This window comes from Dromaius novaehollandiae, chromosome 6, assembly GCF_036370855.1.
Source record: "Dromaius novaehollandiae isolate bDroNov1 chromosome 6, bDroNov1.hap1, whole genome shotgun sequence".
Classification (NCBI taxonomy): domain Eukaryota; kingdom Metazoa; phylum Chordata; class Aves; order Casuariiformes; family Dromaiidae; genus Dromaius; species Dromaius novaehollandiae.
In genome coordinates, this window is record NC_088103.1 from 8,925,222 (window position 1) to 8,938,376 (window position 13,155).

General features: G+C 43.1%; 2 protein-coding genes across 7 annotated transcripts in view; one reads left to right on the forward strand and one right to left on the reverse strand.

Annotated features, from left to right (window-relative positions):
• FAM149B1 (family with sequence similarity 149 member B1) overlaps nt 1-1,182 on the reverse strand; it is a 17,734-nt gene extending 16,552 nt beyond the window's left edge. For all 6 annotated transcript variants that reach the window (XM_064513584.1, XM_064513586.1, XM_064513588.1 and 3 more), the window contains exon 1: nt 1,039-1,182. In XM_064513584.1, coding sequence (XP_064369654.1) covers nt 1,039-1,088 — 50 coding nt within the window. In that variant the 5' untranslated portion in view covers nt 1,089-1,182. The remainder of the gene's footprint in view (nt 1-1,038) is intronic.
• On the forward strand, nt 1,104-13,110 carry ECD (ecdysoneless cell cycle regulator). Its single transcript, XM_064513582.1, has 13 exons — nt 1,104-1,411; nt 1,515-1,632; nt 1,883-1,970; nt 3,619-3,797; nt 4,456-4,648; nt 5,543-5,671; nt 6,846-6,971; nt 7,840-7,925; nt 8,739-8,845; nt 9,669-9,846; nt 11,253-11,320; nt 11,422-11,642; nt 12,241-13,110. Exons 1-13 carry the CDS (start codon nt 1,135-1,137, stop codon nt 12,469-12,471), a joined length of 2,001 nt encoding a protein of 666 aa, XP_064369652.1. The 5' UTR covers nt 1,104-1,134; the 3' UTR covers nt 12,472-13,110.
• Nucleotides 13,111-13,155: the final 45 nt, after the last annotated feature.

A 13,155-nucleotide genomic window follows, 5' to 3' on the forward strand; every position in this document is an offset into this window, starting at 1 on the left:
ACTGTTCAAGGAATGCATTAATTTGCATACCTGACCTCATTTATTAGAAGGCTAGTTCCTGTTATCCAAGCTTTAGAACTGAGATATCAAACCTAACTCTAGGCTAAACATGGAGTTAAAGGACTTTGGTTAGAAATCAATATCTGCCCTTAAACTAAACTTAAAGTACCATTCTGAACTGGACTGCAGCTCTGTAAAAGCAGATGTAATGTAGTTGTCCCCCCAAGGTGACTTGTAATCAGAACAACAGTGGCGTCCAAACTCAAGCACAAGTAAAATTAGGGGAAATGGTATTTGCTAGTTTTTGTTTTGTTAAAATTTAGATATCTAGGAAAAAGAGAGGAGAAAAGGCACAATAGGCGGAGAGAGGGCAGCATCAGTGCAGGAATGCAAGTGTGCTGAATGGCTTGGGGAAGAAAAATCAAACCCCAAAACTAATAAAGGAGGCTTTACCCTACGTACTGGCTGAAAGAGGCTTAGGCAAAGGTGCCCCTTCTGCTGCGATAACTCCGGTGTTTGAGAGAGTAAGACTATAGCATTAAAAATAAACAAGGTTGCAGCAAAGGAGCTAACTGCCAAAACCTATGTATTCTCCTATACTCTCCCCGAAGGGGAAGAAGAAAAACCCACAAGCATCAGTTACCTCTTGGGTAAAAAAGAGGCAAAAAGGGGTATTTAATCGCCCCCTACCAAACCTGCATTTTACGGTAACGACTACACGCGCCGAGCACCGCCGGTCTGAGCCCGTTACTCGGGCTGCTCGTATCCCGGCCCCCTCCTGCAGCCGCAACGTTACCCCGAGGTACCCCGGGCCCAACGGCGGCGACCCGGCGCCCCCCGGCTCCGCGCCCCCCAGCCCGGCCCGGCGCCCGGGAGGCTCCGGGCTCTCGGCGCTGCCCCGCTTCCGCGCCCGGCCCCCGAGCAGGCCCGAGCGGGGCCTGGCCGGCGCGGCGCGGCGCGGCGGGGGCCGGGCTCAGGCTCGGGACGGGACCGGCGCGGGGGTCCGCGGCGGGGCCGGGGGAGGCGGCGGCGACTCACTTCTCCCGGGCGCCGGGGGGCACCGGCTTCCGCGCGTATCGCGAGATCATCCTCCGCCCGCCTCAGCGCCGCGCCGCCGCCCGCCGCCGCCCCGCCATGGCGACGCCCCGCCCCGCGCTGCGCCGCGCCGGGGAGGCGGAGCGGCAGTGCGCAGCGCGGCCCAGCACGGCCCGGCCCGGCCCCGCGCGCATGGAGGGCGGCCGGCGGGCCGCGCCGGCGGAGGACGCCGTGCGCTACCGCCTCTTCCCGGTGGCGGGCGGCGAGGCGACCCTGCGCCGCTGCGCCGAGAGGATCCTGCTGCGCTTCGCGCCGCTCCTGGCCGCCTACATCTGGCAGCGGCAGCCCTTCCGCCTGCGCTGCGTGCCCGCCCGCGGTGAGCGCCGCGCCGGGGGGCGGCGGGGCCCCGAGCCGCCTCTCAGCTCCTCTCCTCTCATCTCCTCTGCTCTTCTCTCCCCTCCCCTCCCCTCCCCGTGCAGGCGACACCCCGGCGCACATCGGCGGCACCACGCTGTTCGGGGATAACGTGGAGGACGAGTGGTTCGTCGTCTACCTCGTCCGGGAGATCACCAGGGAGTTCCCGGAGCTCGCCGCCAGGTAGGGGCGCGCCGCGGCGGCCAACGGCCCTAACGGCCCCAACGGCCAACGGCCGCAACGGCTCGCGCTGCGGCAGCGCCCCGGCGCCTGAGGGGAGAGCGCTGCCCCCTTCCCGCCGAGGGGCTTGAGCGTGTCCTCACCGCTGTTTCCCGGCACTGACGGAGGGTCGTGTTAGCCCAAACGCTTGCGAAGTGCTTGCCGGTGGGTTACGGGGCCTCCTCCGGTAAGGGACCGATTTCTCCCTGGCCAGGATTGACGACAACGATGGGGAGTTTCTGTTGATAGAAGCTGCCGATTTCCTCCCGAAGTGGCTGAATCCTGAGAACAGTGACAACAGGGTGAGTAAAACTTCTGTGCAGATTAGCAAGCAGCTCGCAGGGTTCAGTGCGATAGCCTGTAATTTACCAGCCTGAATTTTCTCTTGCACCACTAGTCCAGTGCTCTCATTCTTCCACTGCTACCGAAAAGCCACAGTTATCCCTTACTAGCAAACGTGCTTTCGGTCAGGACTCGGCTTCTTTCAATGAACAGCATGCTTTCTAAGCACAGTGTTTTTATTCTGGTTTTAGTGCACTTCTTCATGCTTGCTGTGGAGGTGTACAAGAGACTTAACCATTGAACATCTCAGATACTTGCTTTTACTCTGTGTGCTCCTATAGGGTGCTATGTAAAATGAATGCACTCTAAGAAACTACTGTAGGAACATCTAAAAATTATTACAGCTATCAAGTGGTTCTTCTAGAATTGTTTTTTCAATTCCCTTGTGTGTTTGTGAGTCAGATGAGAAAGAAAGAGAGCTTTGTTTTACTAATTATGTAACATTCATGCAGAGACCCCAGACCTGCCTAATAGCCTGTGAATCCCTGTTGATCAGCCAGATCTGATTCTTGCATGTGAATCATCCTTTAAGGGTTGTTTCATAATGCAGAACTGACTTGATTTCTATAAACCTGCTACTAGTGTTAGCTAAAACAGTGCAAATGTGAAGATAGAGAAGATGTCATGCTATTTATTAATCTATAAAATCAATAAGTTTGGTCTGCTTTCCATTATCCAGGTTACTCCAGGTTACTGGAGTGCTAGGAAAATTTGGATAATATGGGAACTATGGAATGTATTTGGCCGTGTGATGCAAACATACCGTATTGCTTTCCTGAGGAGCGCTCTTGCACCTGTGTGAGCTTTCTAGCTCTGATATAGCCACTTGAGTTTTCTCTACCATTTAGTGCTCAGGCACGAACGTTTGCCTCCCGCAGACTGGGGAATGCTCAAGACTGGAGTATCACTGACTCCACAGGGAGACAGCCTGGGTCTGGCATAGTGGACTCCTTCACCCGGAGTCTGCCACCATGGATGTTTGCTAGTGGATTATGTCACTGCATTTCTTGTCAGTGGATTTAAATGGAAAGAATTTGCTTTTTCATTAGTAGAGAATTTTTTTTTGTACTCCCCCAAGACAAAAAGAAAAAGGAAGGGAGAGGGGGAAACATAACACAAAAATGAATCACAAACCCGTAACTGGACTATTAGCACCATGTTTTCCTTCCATTTCAGGTGACAATGCTACATCCAGTTGTTCTTCTCTTGCACTAAAAAACCAACAGAGGTCGCATGCTTAGCACCTGAAATGATGCTCTTTAGTCTTTGTCCTATTCTTTAGCAGTTAGGTTATTTTGCTGTCTGATTCTCCTGAAGCAGATCTCTAGTTTAAGAGAAACTTTTGGTATTGCAGTTATTAAAGAAACAAGATTTATGTGACCAAATCTGTTGCTATTAAAATAGCTTTTATTTACTGGTTAGGTCGTGATCTCCAATACCTCCCAATGCATCTCCCAATTAAAAAATGCCATTGCCTGTGTTATTTTGCTGGTTTTGTACTCTAGTATTGTCCGTTTAAACAAACGAGTTCATCTATGAAAAGAAATCTTGCATTGGTCAGTCTGTGACTGTTTTTACTCTTCGGATGACAATGTTACCGTCTGCCAGGTATTCTTTTACAAAGGAGAACTGCACATCATTCCACTGCCAGAGACTCATGGGCAGGAATGGGAACTACCTGCTTCCACTCCAACAATCTCGCAGGCGTTGACGTTATTATCCACCCGTTCGGAGGAGTGTCTGGCCGCAAAACCCATTAGAACAGCAGTGTATAAACGCATCAGTGGGTACGTAGATGGTTTATGGTGTTCTGTAACTGCTGATTCTTGGCCGTTTGGGATACTTTCTTTCCTTGCATTCAGTCGTTTTCCTGTTAACTGTGATAAAGTTGCTTCCTTTTCTGAAGCCACCAGCTAGAGTTTTTCTGTGATATTCTTCTTAAGGGGGGAGCCACTGTCATGTAAACTGTAACCTTGTCTGGCAGCTCAGATGGAGGTTCACTGTGATGATGCTGCACCTGACAGTGGTGGGAGTTACTCTTCCTTCACATCCTTCCTGAACTAGTTGGTGAGGAAATCTGAAAATTGTCTGAGCCTTTAAGAGTCCTCTGGGGAAAAAGGCAATCCTGAACTACTGTGCAGAACCAAGCATGCTTGTCAGAGCATCAGCTTGCTCTCTGAAATGATCAGTAGTGTATGTTATTTTCTGCAAGGATTTGAGAGCCTGAGCCAGATGACTTCCACAGTGAAAAAAGTTTTAAGTGGGTCTTGTTTTGACATTCCAGGTGGTATATTAGCTGGGTTTTAACTTTATTTCAGAATAATCTTCTGGCACTTGGCCCATTGTACAGACTAATATTAAAGTGAAAATGGAAACAATAGTTAAAAAGGAGTGGTTTGGTCTTGCAATACACTTAATGCACTATATCGCTATCGTATGATACAGGTATCCTGAGAAAATTCAGGCCTCATTTCACCGAGCCCACTGCTACCTCCCGGCAGGAATTGTGGCAGTGCTGAGGCAGCGCCCTTCATTGGTGGCTGCAGCAGTCCAGGCCTTTTACCTGCGAGATCCCATAGATTTGCGAGCGTGTCGCTGTTTTCGAACTTTCCCTCCGGATGAGCGTGTGATGACTGTAGTAAGTGATGCTTCTAATTCAACTTGTTATCACTTAATTAAGTTCTGTTACTGATGGAAGTTCAGTGGTCAAGTTAGATAAATGTACAGATTTCATTTTTAAAATAGCATGTTTTCTGATATTCTCTTTTGACACTAGCCATGAATTTCCAGTTGATTATGTTAATAGCTTTGCTGCCTTCAGATTGACATGGCTAGGCTTTCAAATGGACTAAACGCCAGAGAAGAATTTCTGAAATCAGAGGAGACTGCTGCTAGTAGTTCCTCTGCTAAAAGGCTTGCTAAGTACACTAGTCCGCTAGTTCTGTGATCTGAGCGGTTTGGAAGCGCTGCCACACGATGTAAGGAGTTGCCCTATCTGCCCCTAGCTGTGCGTTCCCAGGCTTGTTATCTTCTCAGCTGAGCTAACGCAGCTCTGTGAAAGCTATTTTATGAAGTGGAGTGTTGAACAAGCAGTGTTGTATCTGATTTTTTTACGTTGTGGAGTTATACTCCTAGACTCCTGAAAGTAAATTTGGGAGTCAAACTGTAGACTTCCAGACTGGTTTTGTTTTTGAAATTTCTGCTTTAGTTTGGTTAATTCAAAAGAGCCCTTACATTTCTCAAGATGTTTCTCTGGGCATAAATATTGAAGATTTTTTAAATGTATTTAGATCTAATGAAGTTCATGTTTATTTAGAGATGCTGTCATCTTTGAGTATACTGTGTAAAAATCTAAGAAGTGACACGTCTTAGACAAATATATGTCAACTTTTAATTATTGTTGTAAGGATTGTCTGTAATATGGATGCTTTAAAATGAAACTCAGATGGGAAAGTTTGAAAGTTGATGCCCACAAAAAACAAACATAAAACTCACTGCAGTGAGTGTTTTTCTTTTACTCTGGTGTTTTCAGGTTACGTTCACAAAGTGTTTGTATGCACAACTAATGCAGCAGAAGTTTGTTCCAGACAGACGCAGTGGATACACACTGCCCCCGCCATCTCACCCTCAATACAAAGCCCATGAACTGGGCATGAAACTGGTAATTATTTTTTTTTATGCCACGTGTACTTAGTCCGTTTAGTTTGTTTAGAGGTGTCGAAGAAATGACTCTCTGCAGGTTGTCTAGTTCTACAGGAAAATGTGAGCGAATTGGCAATTACCATTTTTCTAGAAATAGGATATTAAGTGTTCTGGGAGGTTTTTTTTACAGGATAGAGCACTTCTGTGCTCTAGAAACTGTTGCAACCAGCATTTACACGTTTGTATTACCATAGCTGAACCGGTGTCAAATCCAGTTAATTTTCCCTAAATTAATATGAAAAGTAGTATTCATGTCAGTATGGATGAGATCTATTTTAGCCTCTGCCTGAAGTAGCACATCCTGTCATGTTTGAAGTTGCTGTTTACCGCCTTTGTATGGGGAGAAGTTTCTGTGGACTAAACTTGCATTTCAGCTTAGAATTCAAGCTACCGTGTGCCAAAACTATCGGTGCCATGCCGCAGGCACCAGGGCTCACAGGGGAAGGCTAAAGGCCAGCACTGCCCGTGACCCTGTTCTGCACATCCACTTTTGCACAAGGTGGGGGCACCAAAGCCCATTGCAGTGCATCCTTGCTGCACAGAGGAATCCCGAGCTTAAACTGCCCGCAGGTTGCAGCTAGCTACCTTAGTGTGGGCAACAGCAGAGATACGGCGAGGGATGTGTTTGTTCAAAGGGCAGGACGGGTAATGGGCACAGTGTGCCCTGGGACCTTGCTGCAAGTAGATACGCAGCCAAATCTGTTCTGACAGATACCGAGAGTCTGGGTTTTCTTTTCTGAATTTTCCTCTGCTCAAAATTGTGCACCAGTGCGGCAGGTTCACATCCACAAAATGTGTAGGAAAAGCAAGTTTGCAGTTCAGCATGGATTACAAATACAGCTAAAGTCTAGGGGCTTTGCAGCTGGTGCACTGCAAATCTGTCCTCTAACTTGATTTTCAATAACTTTTGTAGACAAACCTTGTATGTCAGGTAGCAGTATCTTGTCTGGAAGTTGGAATCTGTCTCTCTGCAGCGATCATGGATCATTTGAACTGGGCAGTCAGCTTTGGTATCTACCTCGTAAATGGCAGCTTCAGGAGCTCAGTGGTAGTGTGTTGTTTATGCAGTTGTTAAAGGTGAACTTAAATCTGTCACATCTTGAGAACCTGTTGTTGCTGTATCTCTTATACAGGCTCATGGCTTTGAGATTTTGTGCTCTAAATGCAGTAAAGTTTCTCCTGATTCCAAGACAAGTGTCTTAAGCAATCCCTTGTGGGAGAGATTCCTCAGCAGCCTGAAGGAAAAAAACTATTTCAAGGTGAGGCTGTGTGTGTGTGTAATTCAGGAAAAACATCTTTAGCTCTCAGACTTCAGTAAATACTTATAATAGGGCAAGGAATCTAGTGCTTCTCTCTGTGGAAAGTGAATGAATATCTTTCAGAGAAGCACGTACAAGTCATTCCCCTTTGAAATTAATTAATTTCCTTTTGAAATTAAAAAGGAAAAAGGAAGATTTGGGGATTAATTCCTGTCTCTAGCAAAGGAGGGACTGCACTTGAATGGAGAAAACCACAATGCAGCTGTGTGCCAGTATAATGGTTTTCAGTATTTTACATTTCATTTGCATGCCATTATAATTAAATATTCTTAAAGTTCTGTATTTAATGCCAAGCAGGCCTTGAGCTCATGTAGGATTTTGGGGAAGAGGGGGTTAGGTGGTGGTGAGGAACATGCCTTTGACTACTTAGTTGAAGTTTGTAGTGTGGTTAGGTTAACATCTTGTAAATATGGGAAAAGGGGAACATTCTTATAGTACTGCAATGCCACTTCTGGGGACAATGCCCAAAACGCAAGAGATTCATTCACACTTCCTGTACAATGTAACCTTTCCATCCGCTTCTTAAAACCATGCTGTTGTGAGAATCATAGTGCTGTCTTTCCTTATTTTTAGCGTAGACCAAATGATACTGCAGTCTACATTTCTAGTTTATATCTGACTGGGAAAGCACCTTACACCCATTCCTTTTATTATACTCCAAGTGTAAATGGTGAAAGAGTACTACTCGTTTTGATTCTCTCAGCGCTAAATTTCTGTGTAACTAATAGTTGTCTTTATGAGTCCTGGTTGTGAAAAGGAAGTAGAGGGAGAATTGTATAGTTTCATGCTTGTGACTTGTATTAAACAGGGAGAAATGGAAGGATCTGCTAAGTACTTGGAACTGCTGCATATGGCAGAAGATTACTTCCAGCACTCCGTTACCAAGCCAGAAAGGTAAGAGCTACTTTAAATTCATGATTAATCATACACAGTACCTATAAATACTTTAACTAAGCTTTTTAAACACTTGTTGTTTTGCTTCTCTTTTTGCTTTAAATAGGAAACTTTTTTCCATTGTACATTTAACGTTGGTGTTGTGGCTAGGGCAGGCAGGTATTAATTCCTCTAGAGTATTTTCTACCAGTAGAAGTTATTGCTTGAGTAACTATTTATCTTGGTTCTATAAAATATTAAGGTATTCCAAATGGTTTAAGAGGTGATAGAAAAGCATTATTCATTTAGTTGGTTGGCTATTAAAATTGTTTAAAAGTTTCTTTGAAAAGCAGTCCCAGTGAATGATAAACACAGAGTAATCCATTTCTGTTACTCAAGGCAGGCAGCTGGTTGTAGATTTCTCTAAAAGATCAAATCCAAAAAAATAAGTCATTGTGAAAATATCTAAGGCTTTGCCAGCTCGTAATATCTGGGCTGTTAGTTGCTTGAAGTTCCAGTTGTGCTGTTTGGAATCTGGCCATCCTAATGTTAATGAAGACAAAATAAATTTAAATAACAAAGGAAGCAAATGAAAAATGGGCTTTGTAGCCATCAATGAGGAATACGGTAACTAACTCTGTCTTGTTTGGGCTAATACTGTCTGTGTAGCATGCATGTACTTCCCCAAACTTTGCTTATCTTTTTGATGTGTTTTTTTGCACAGCAGAAATGATTAAGACTTTGAGCCAAAACATGCATGTGGAGTGTGAGATGCCATTGGCATTGTGTTGCTAGTAAAAAACCATTTCAGTAAGCTGAAATTTTTTCTTCTAGCTCTGTTGCAGTGAGCCCAGGTGATGAAATTTTGACATTGCTGCAGACAACAACCTTCGATTTGAAGGAGTTTGAGAAAGAAGCAGCTTGTCTTCCTCCAGCAGATGGTGAGCAGGATAGCAGGGGTAGACTCTATCGCAAATGATTGCTTGTGGGGAAGGAAGAGGAATATTTGCAGAACTGTAGAGTCTCTGTATATATTTAGTTTATCTGCTATCCTGTGGCTGCTACAGGTATTATTAGTGTGCAGTCATTTAAAATTTCAGGCAACCAGTTGGTGTGCGTAAGCCATAAAGCTTGTGGCTGTGAATCGGCAAGATAGGCAATCCAGTTTTGGGGTTGATACCACTGGATCAGGAACATCATGCATACTTATACCAGAGCAAGTCCTTGGTGTCAACTGTATGCTAGACAGAGAGTATTTAAAATGTTTTATTAAGTTAACTTTGTATTGTCAGTATTGGAATTGGTTTGGTTAGTATCTGGTCTGCTCCCGTGGCCAATATAAAATGAGCATAATCTTTATATAGTGTGTTTTTGACTCATCTGACAGAAATGTAGTTGTTGTCAGTGCATGATACAGATCGCAACTGTACTTTTGGATGATGTAGTATGCAAATCCAACATTTAGTGTTAATGATCATAGGACCAGGTCTGACTGGGTCAGTCACCTGCTACAGCGTAAGCATTTTTATCCTTCATGTAGTGACAAAAAGATTATCCACGCTTAGAACAATATCTGCTATTTTGAAGGTGTATATAAAGCAGTGTTTTAAAACAGTAAAACAATCTGGACTCTAAGCATGAAAAACTTAAGAGTGCAGAAGAAGTGAGTTACAGAATGCTAACAGTACTTTGAATCATCTAAATTGGATCTTGTAGACTAACAGACTCGTGCACAAATAGCAGATATGTCCTATGTTCTTTCAGATGACAGTTGGCTGGAGATTTCACCAGATGATCTAGACCAGATGTTGAAGGAGGCAACAAATGATTCCCATCCTTCCTCGAATGAGGAAGAGCAGAAATACGACTTGGAAACAGTTGTTGAAAGTATGAAGGCTTTTGTATCCAAAGTCTCAACACACGAAGGAGCAGAAATGCCATGGTACTGATATTTTTAAGTTTGGTGTTTGGTATGGATTGTGTTTTCATTCTGTTGCAGCCCTTTCAATGGCTCTGTAATGCTGAGTATCAAAGTTTCAAAGTGTTCTTTTAAGCAGAGGCCTGAAACAAAGGTGTATCAGTAGTGAATATCACATGCTTTTAAACTAACTTGGTGACCACTCTGACGCTGATGCAAGTAAAACTAGCTGAAGCTGCCCTATTTTCCAGAGCTCTTACTTAGCTTTGGTTGGTTTTCTTGTAAATGTGGTAAGTTGGAGGATTACTGTTGTCAATTACCATAGTTCTTAGCACAGTTGTTAAAATGTATCTCTCCAGACAGTTCAACTGTGGTGAACTCTTCCTGCCGTGAAGGACTGACTACTCAGGCTGCTAAAATGCCTCTAGCGAGGCTGTAGACAGAAATGTAACTTAATTTCATAGAGCCAGACTTCCTCAAATTAAGACTGTTATTTTTTATGGTACAGCTGCATTTAGATCTCCTGTAGATAAATATTTTGAATATACTGTGCCTGTTTTTGCATCACTGAAGCACACGCTGTACACATGGAAGCAGGAAAAAAAGAATCACTGTGGATCCCTGTCATTAGTCCCAACAGTGGAAGAAAAGTGCTAACTCAAGATACTTAGCTATCTAGACAAAAGCAGACTGCCACTAAGTTAGTTGTTGGAGCTGAGAAAGTGTATGTGAATGGTGAATGAGCAGGCCCTCAATTTTAAAAAGCAAAGGATTATGTAGTAGCATATTGTCCGAGTTCTTTTTAATAACTTTAATATTGAGACAATAATGCTGTGTAAACTATATCAAACAAAGGAGGATCTGCTCAATTTATGCTTGTATCTGATCCTTTTTAAGTTGTAGGTGCTTGACTTAGTGTCAATGTCTGAGACATGATGTAGGGTTTTGTAGCTAATTTAAAAAAAAAAAAGAGAGGGGAGGGGAACTACTTAGCCTTCCAAGAGACCAGAATTAAGTTTTTAGTGTTCTCTTCTTCCCTCTAGGTAGGTGCTCTAAACCTCAGAGATCCTCAGCTTTACAAATCTTTGTCTAATGTATAACACTTCCACTTAATTTCAGAAGGATGCCAGGCATGCTTACTTTGGTTGCCTTCAATGTGTGTGGGGTTTTTTTGTTTGTTTTGTTTTGGGGTTTTTTTTGCCAAGATGGAAAAAATAGTTCTTGACTTTTTCCCCTTCACGCCAGAAGCCACATCACTTGCTGTTTCATTCACACGGGCCTCAAGCTAAGTGCTTCTTAGGCCATCAGGTCAAATGCCTGAACTTTAACCTTGGCTTGAGGAAATCAATATGCCAAATGTTTTTTCTGCCTGTGTCAGCCTTATGCAAGCATAAAAGCAATACTTATTAAAAATAATTTTTATATTTCAGGTCATCTGATGAAGCTCATGTTACCTTTGATGTTGACTCTTTTACAAATGCCTTAGACAGAATTTTAGGTGAGATTAACTCAGTTACTTGACTTCTCTTAGCTTTCTGATTATCCTTTGGCACTGCACTGATTTGTTTGCTATATTTACTTAAAAAAAATAATACATAGGGGCAGGCTCAGAAGAACTGGATTCTGATGATTTGGATGAAGAGGAGGAGTTTGACTTCTCAGATGAGGATGATGAAGACATAGATGTTGAAAATCAAAGGCAAGCGCAGAAGGCATTGCCTAATGAAGCTGCAGGTAGTCTCAAGTCATATATGAAGGAGATGGACTGTGAACTGGCACATACCAATGTTGGCAAAAGTTTCACCATCCAAAAGAAAGGGGTAAGTATCCTCTGAGTTTTCTAGTTTGTAGCATAATCATTTTCTGAGAGTCTCAGTAGGAAAGAGGAAATATGCTCAAGTGGTCATTCTGAGTGACACGATCCACAACTTTTGTCCTCTGATCATGTGCTAATTAATTATTAAAAAAAAAAAATCCCATGTGCAAGCAAAATGTGCTGGAGTTGCACCACAGGGTGTTTTATTTTGTTTTGTTTTTGAAACAAAAAGTTAATTAGGCTTTGACTTGCACATTGGTTCCAGGACTTCGTTTAATTTCTCTATTTTGATAGTAAGGCAAGCAGCTGCAGCTTGGCCTCTTGAGTTTCTGTAATTGATTACTCCCATAGGAAACTCAGCCAGGATTCAATAACCTTGTCTTTCTCTTGGAACTTAACCTGTATAATGGAAAGTGATGATTTTTTAACTGGCATGAAAATTTGGTGGCTAAACTGCTGTTTCTCAAGACAGTGTGGAATGTACTGAACTTTGTTGGCTGCAGAACTATTTACTTGTTTTTCCTCCTGTGGTTTGTCCTTTTTTTTTTTAACCCTCCTATACGATTTGTCTTGATAAAACTTTTTCTTTGTGTTTATGACAGGCAAATTCTGCTACGGCAACTCTGTCTCAAAATGCTGGCCATGATTCTGGGGCTGAAGATACTGAGCTGACACCCGTTGATCTGGATATGAACCTCGTGACTAACCTGCTTGAATCCTATAGTGCTCAGGCTGGACTGGCGGGACCTGCTTCTAACATTTTACAGAGCATGGGGGTGTATTTACCTAAAAATGCCGATCATGTAGGTTCTAATGAGGAAGTGGAAGAATAACAGATTGTCTTAATTCCGAAGACATGGCTGATTGGGAAAAGCAGCACAGAAAGAGTAGCAGTGCTTTGGAAGAAGAGACAAAAGGTTTGACTTCTAAGCATTTTATGTATTAGTTATGTGTGGCTTTAAAAATACAAGGTTGAATTTATCTGGAAAAGCTTTCCGTTTGAATACTGTCCTGGATAGAAAAGGGATTTTTCCAGTGCTAACCCGTCTTCAGAAAACTGAAAAATGATGTTGTGACTTGAATGAAACTCATTACAAAGCTTGTCTTTAATATTAACATTGACAATCCAATTTGGCATATTTCAAAAATGTCCTTTTACCCATTACTAATTGGTTTCAATACCTGGAAAGCAGTTCATATTCTGAAAACGCTGCTGTGGTCAGGGAAAGACAGAGGAATACTATATTATAGGAACAGTGTTCTCTCGTGGATTTGGAGACCCTGATTAACAGCAAACACTTAACTGCTTTTCCAAAAGTATTAATGCTTCATTGTAAGAACATCTGATATTTCTTAGAAGAATCTGTTTTTTATTAAGCAGGAATATTTGAGGAATTATCAAATTGAATGTGTAAATATTGCTATAAGTATTTTTTTGAATTTATTTAAATAAAAACAGAAGTACAACTTGATTGCAGGGGCTGTTTTTTCTTTGAAGGTATGCATAATTTCCTCAG

Bases quoted from the DNA above. Each gene is read 5' to 3' on its own strand.
- ECD (XM_064513582.1), top strand. From the start codon at position 1,135: ATGGCGACGCCCCGCCCCGCGCTGCGCCGCGCCGGGGAGGCGGAGCGG. The intron at 3,798-4,455 runs GTACGTAGATGG...CGTATGATACAG, and splicing joins GTGTATAAACGCATCAGTGG to GTATCCTGAGAAAATTCAGG. The intron at 11,321-11,421 runs GTGAGATTAACT...AATAATACATAG, and splicing joins TGCCTTAGACAGAATTTTAG to GGGCAGGCTCAGAAGAACTG.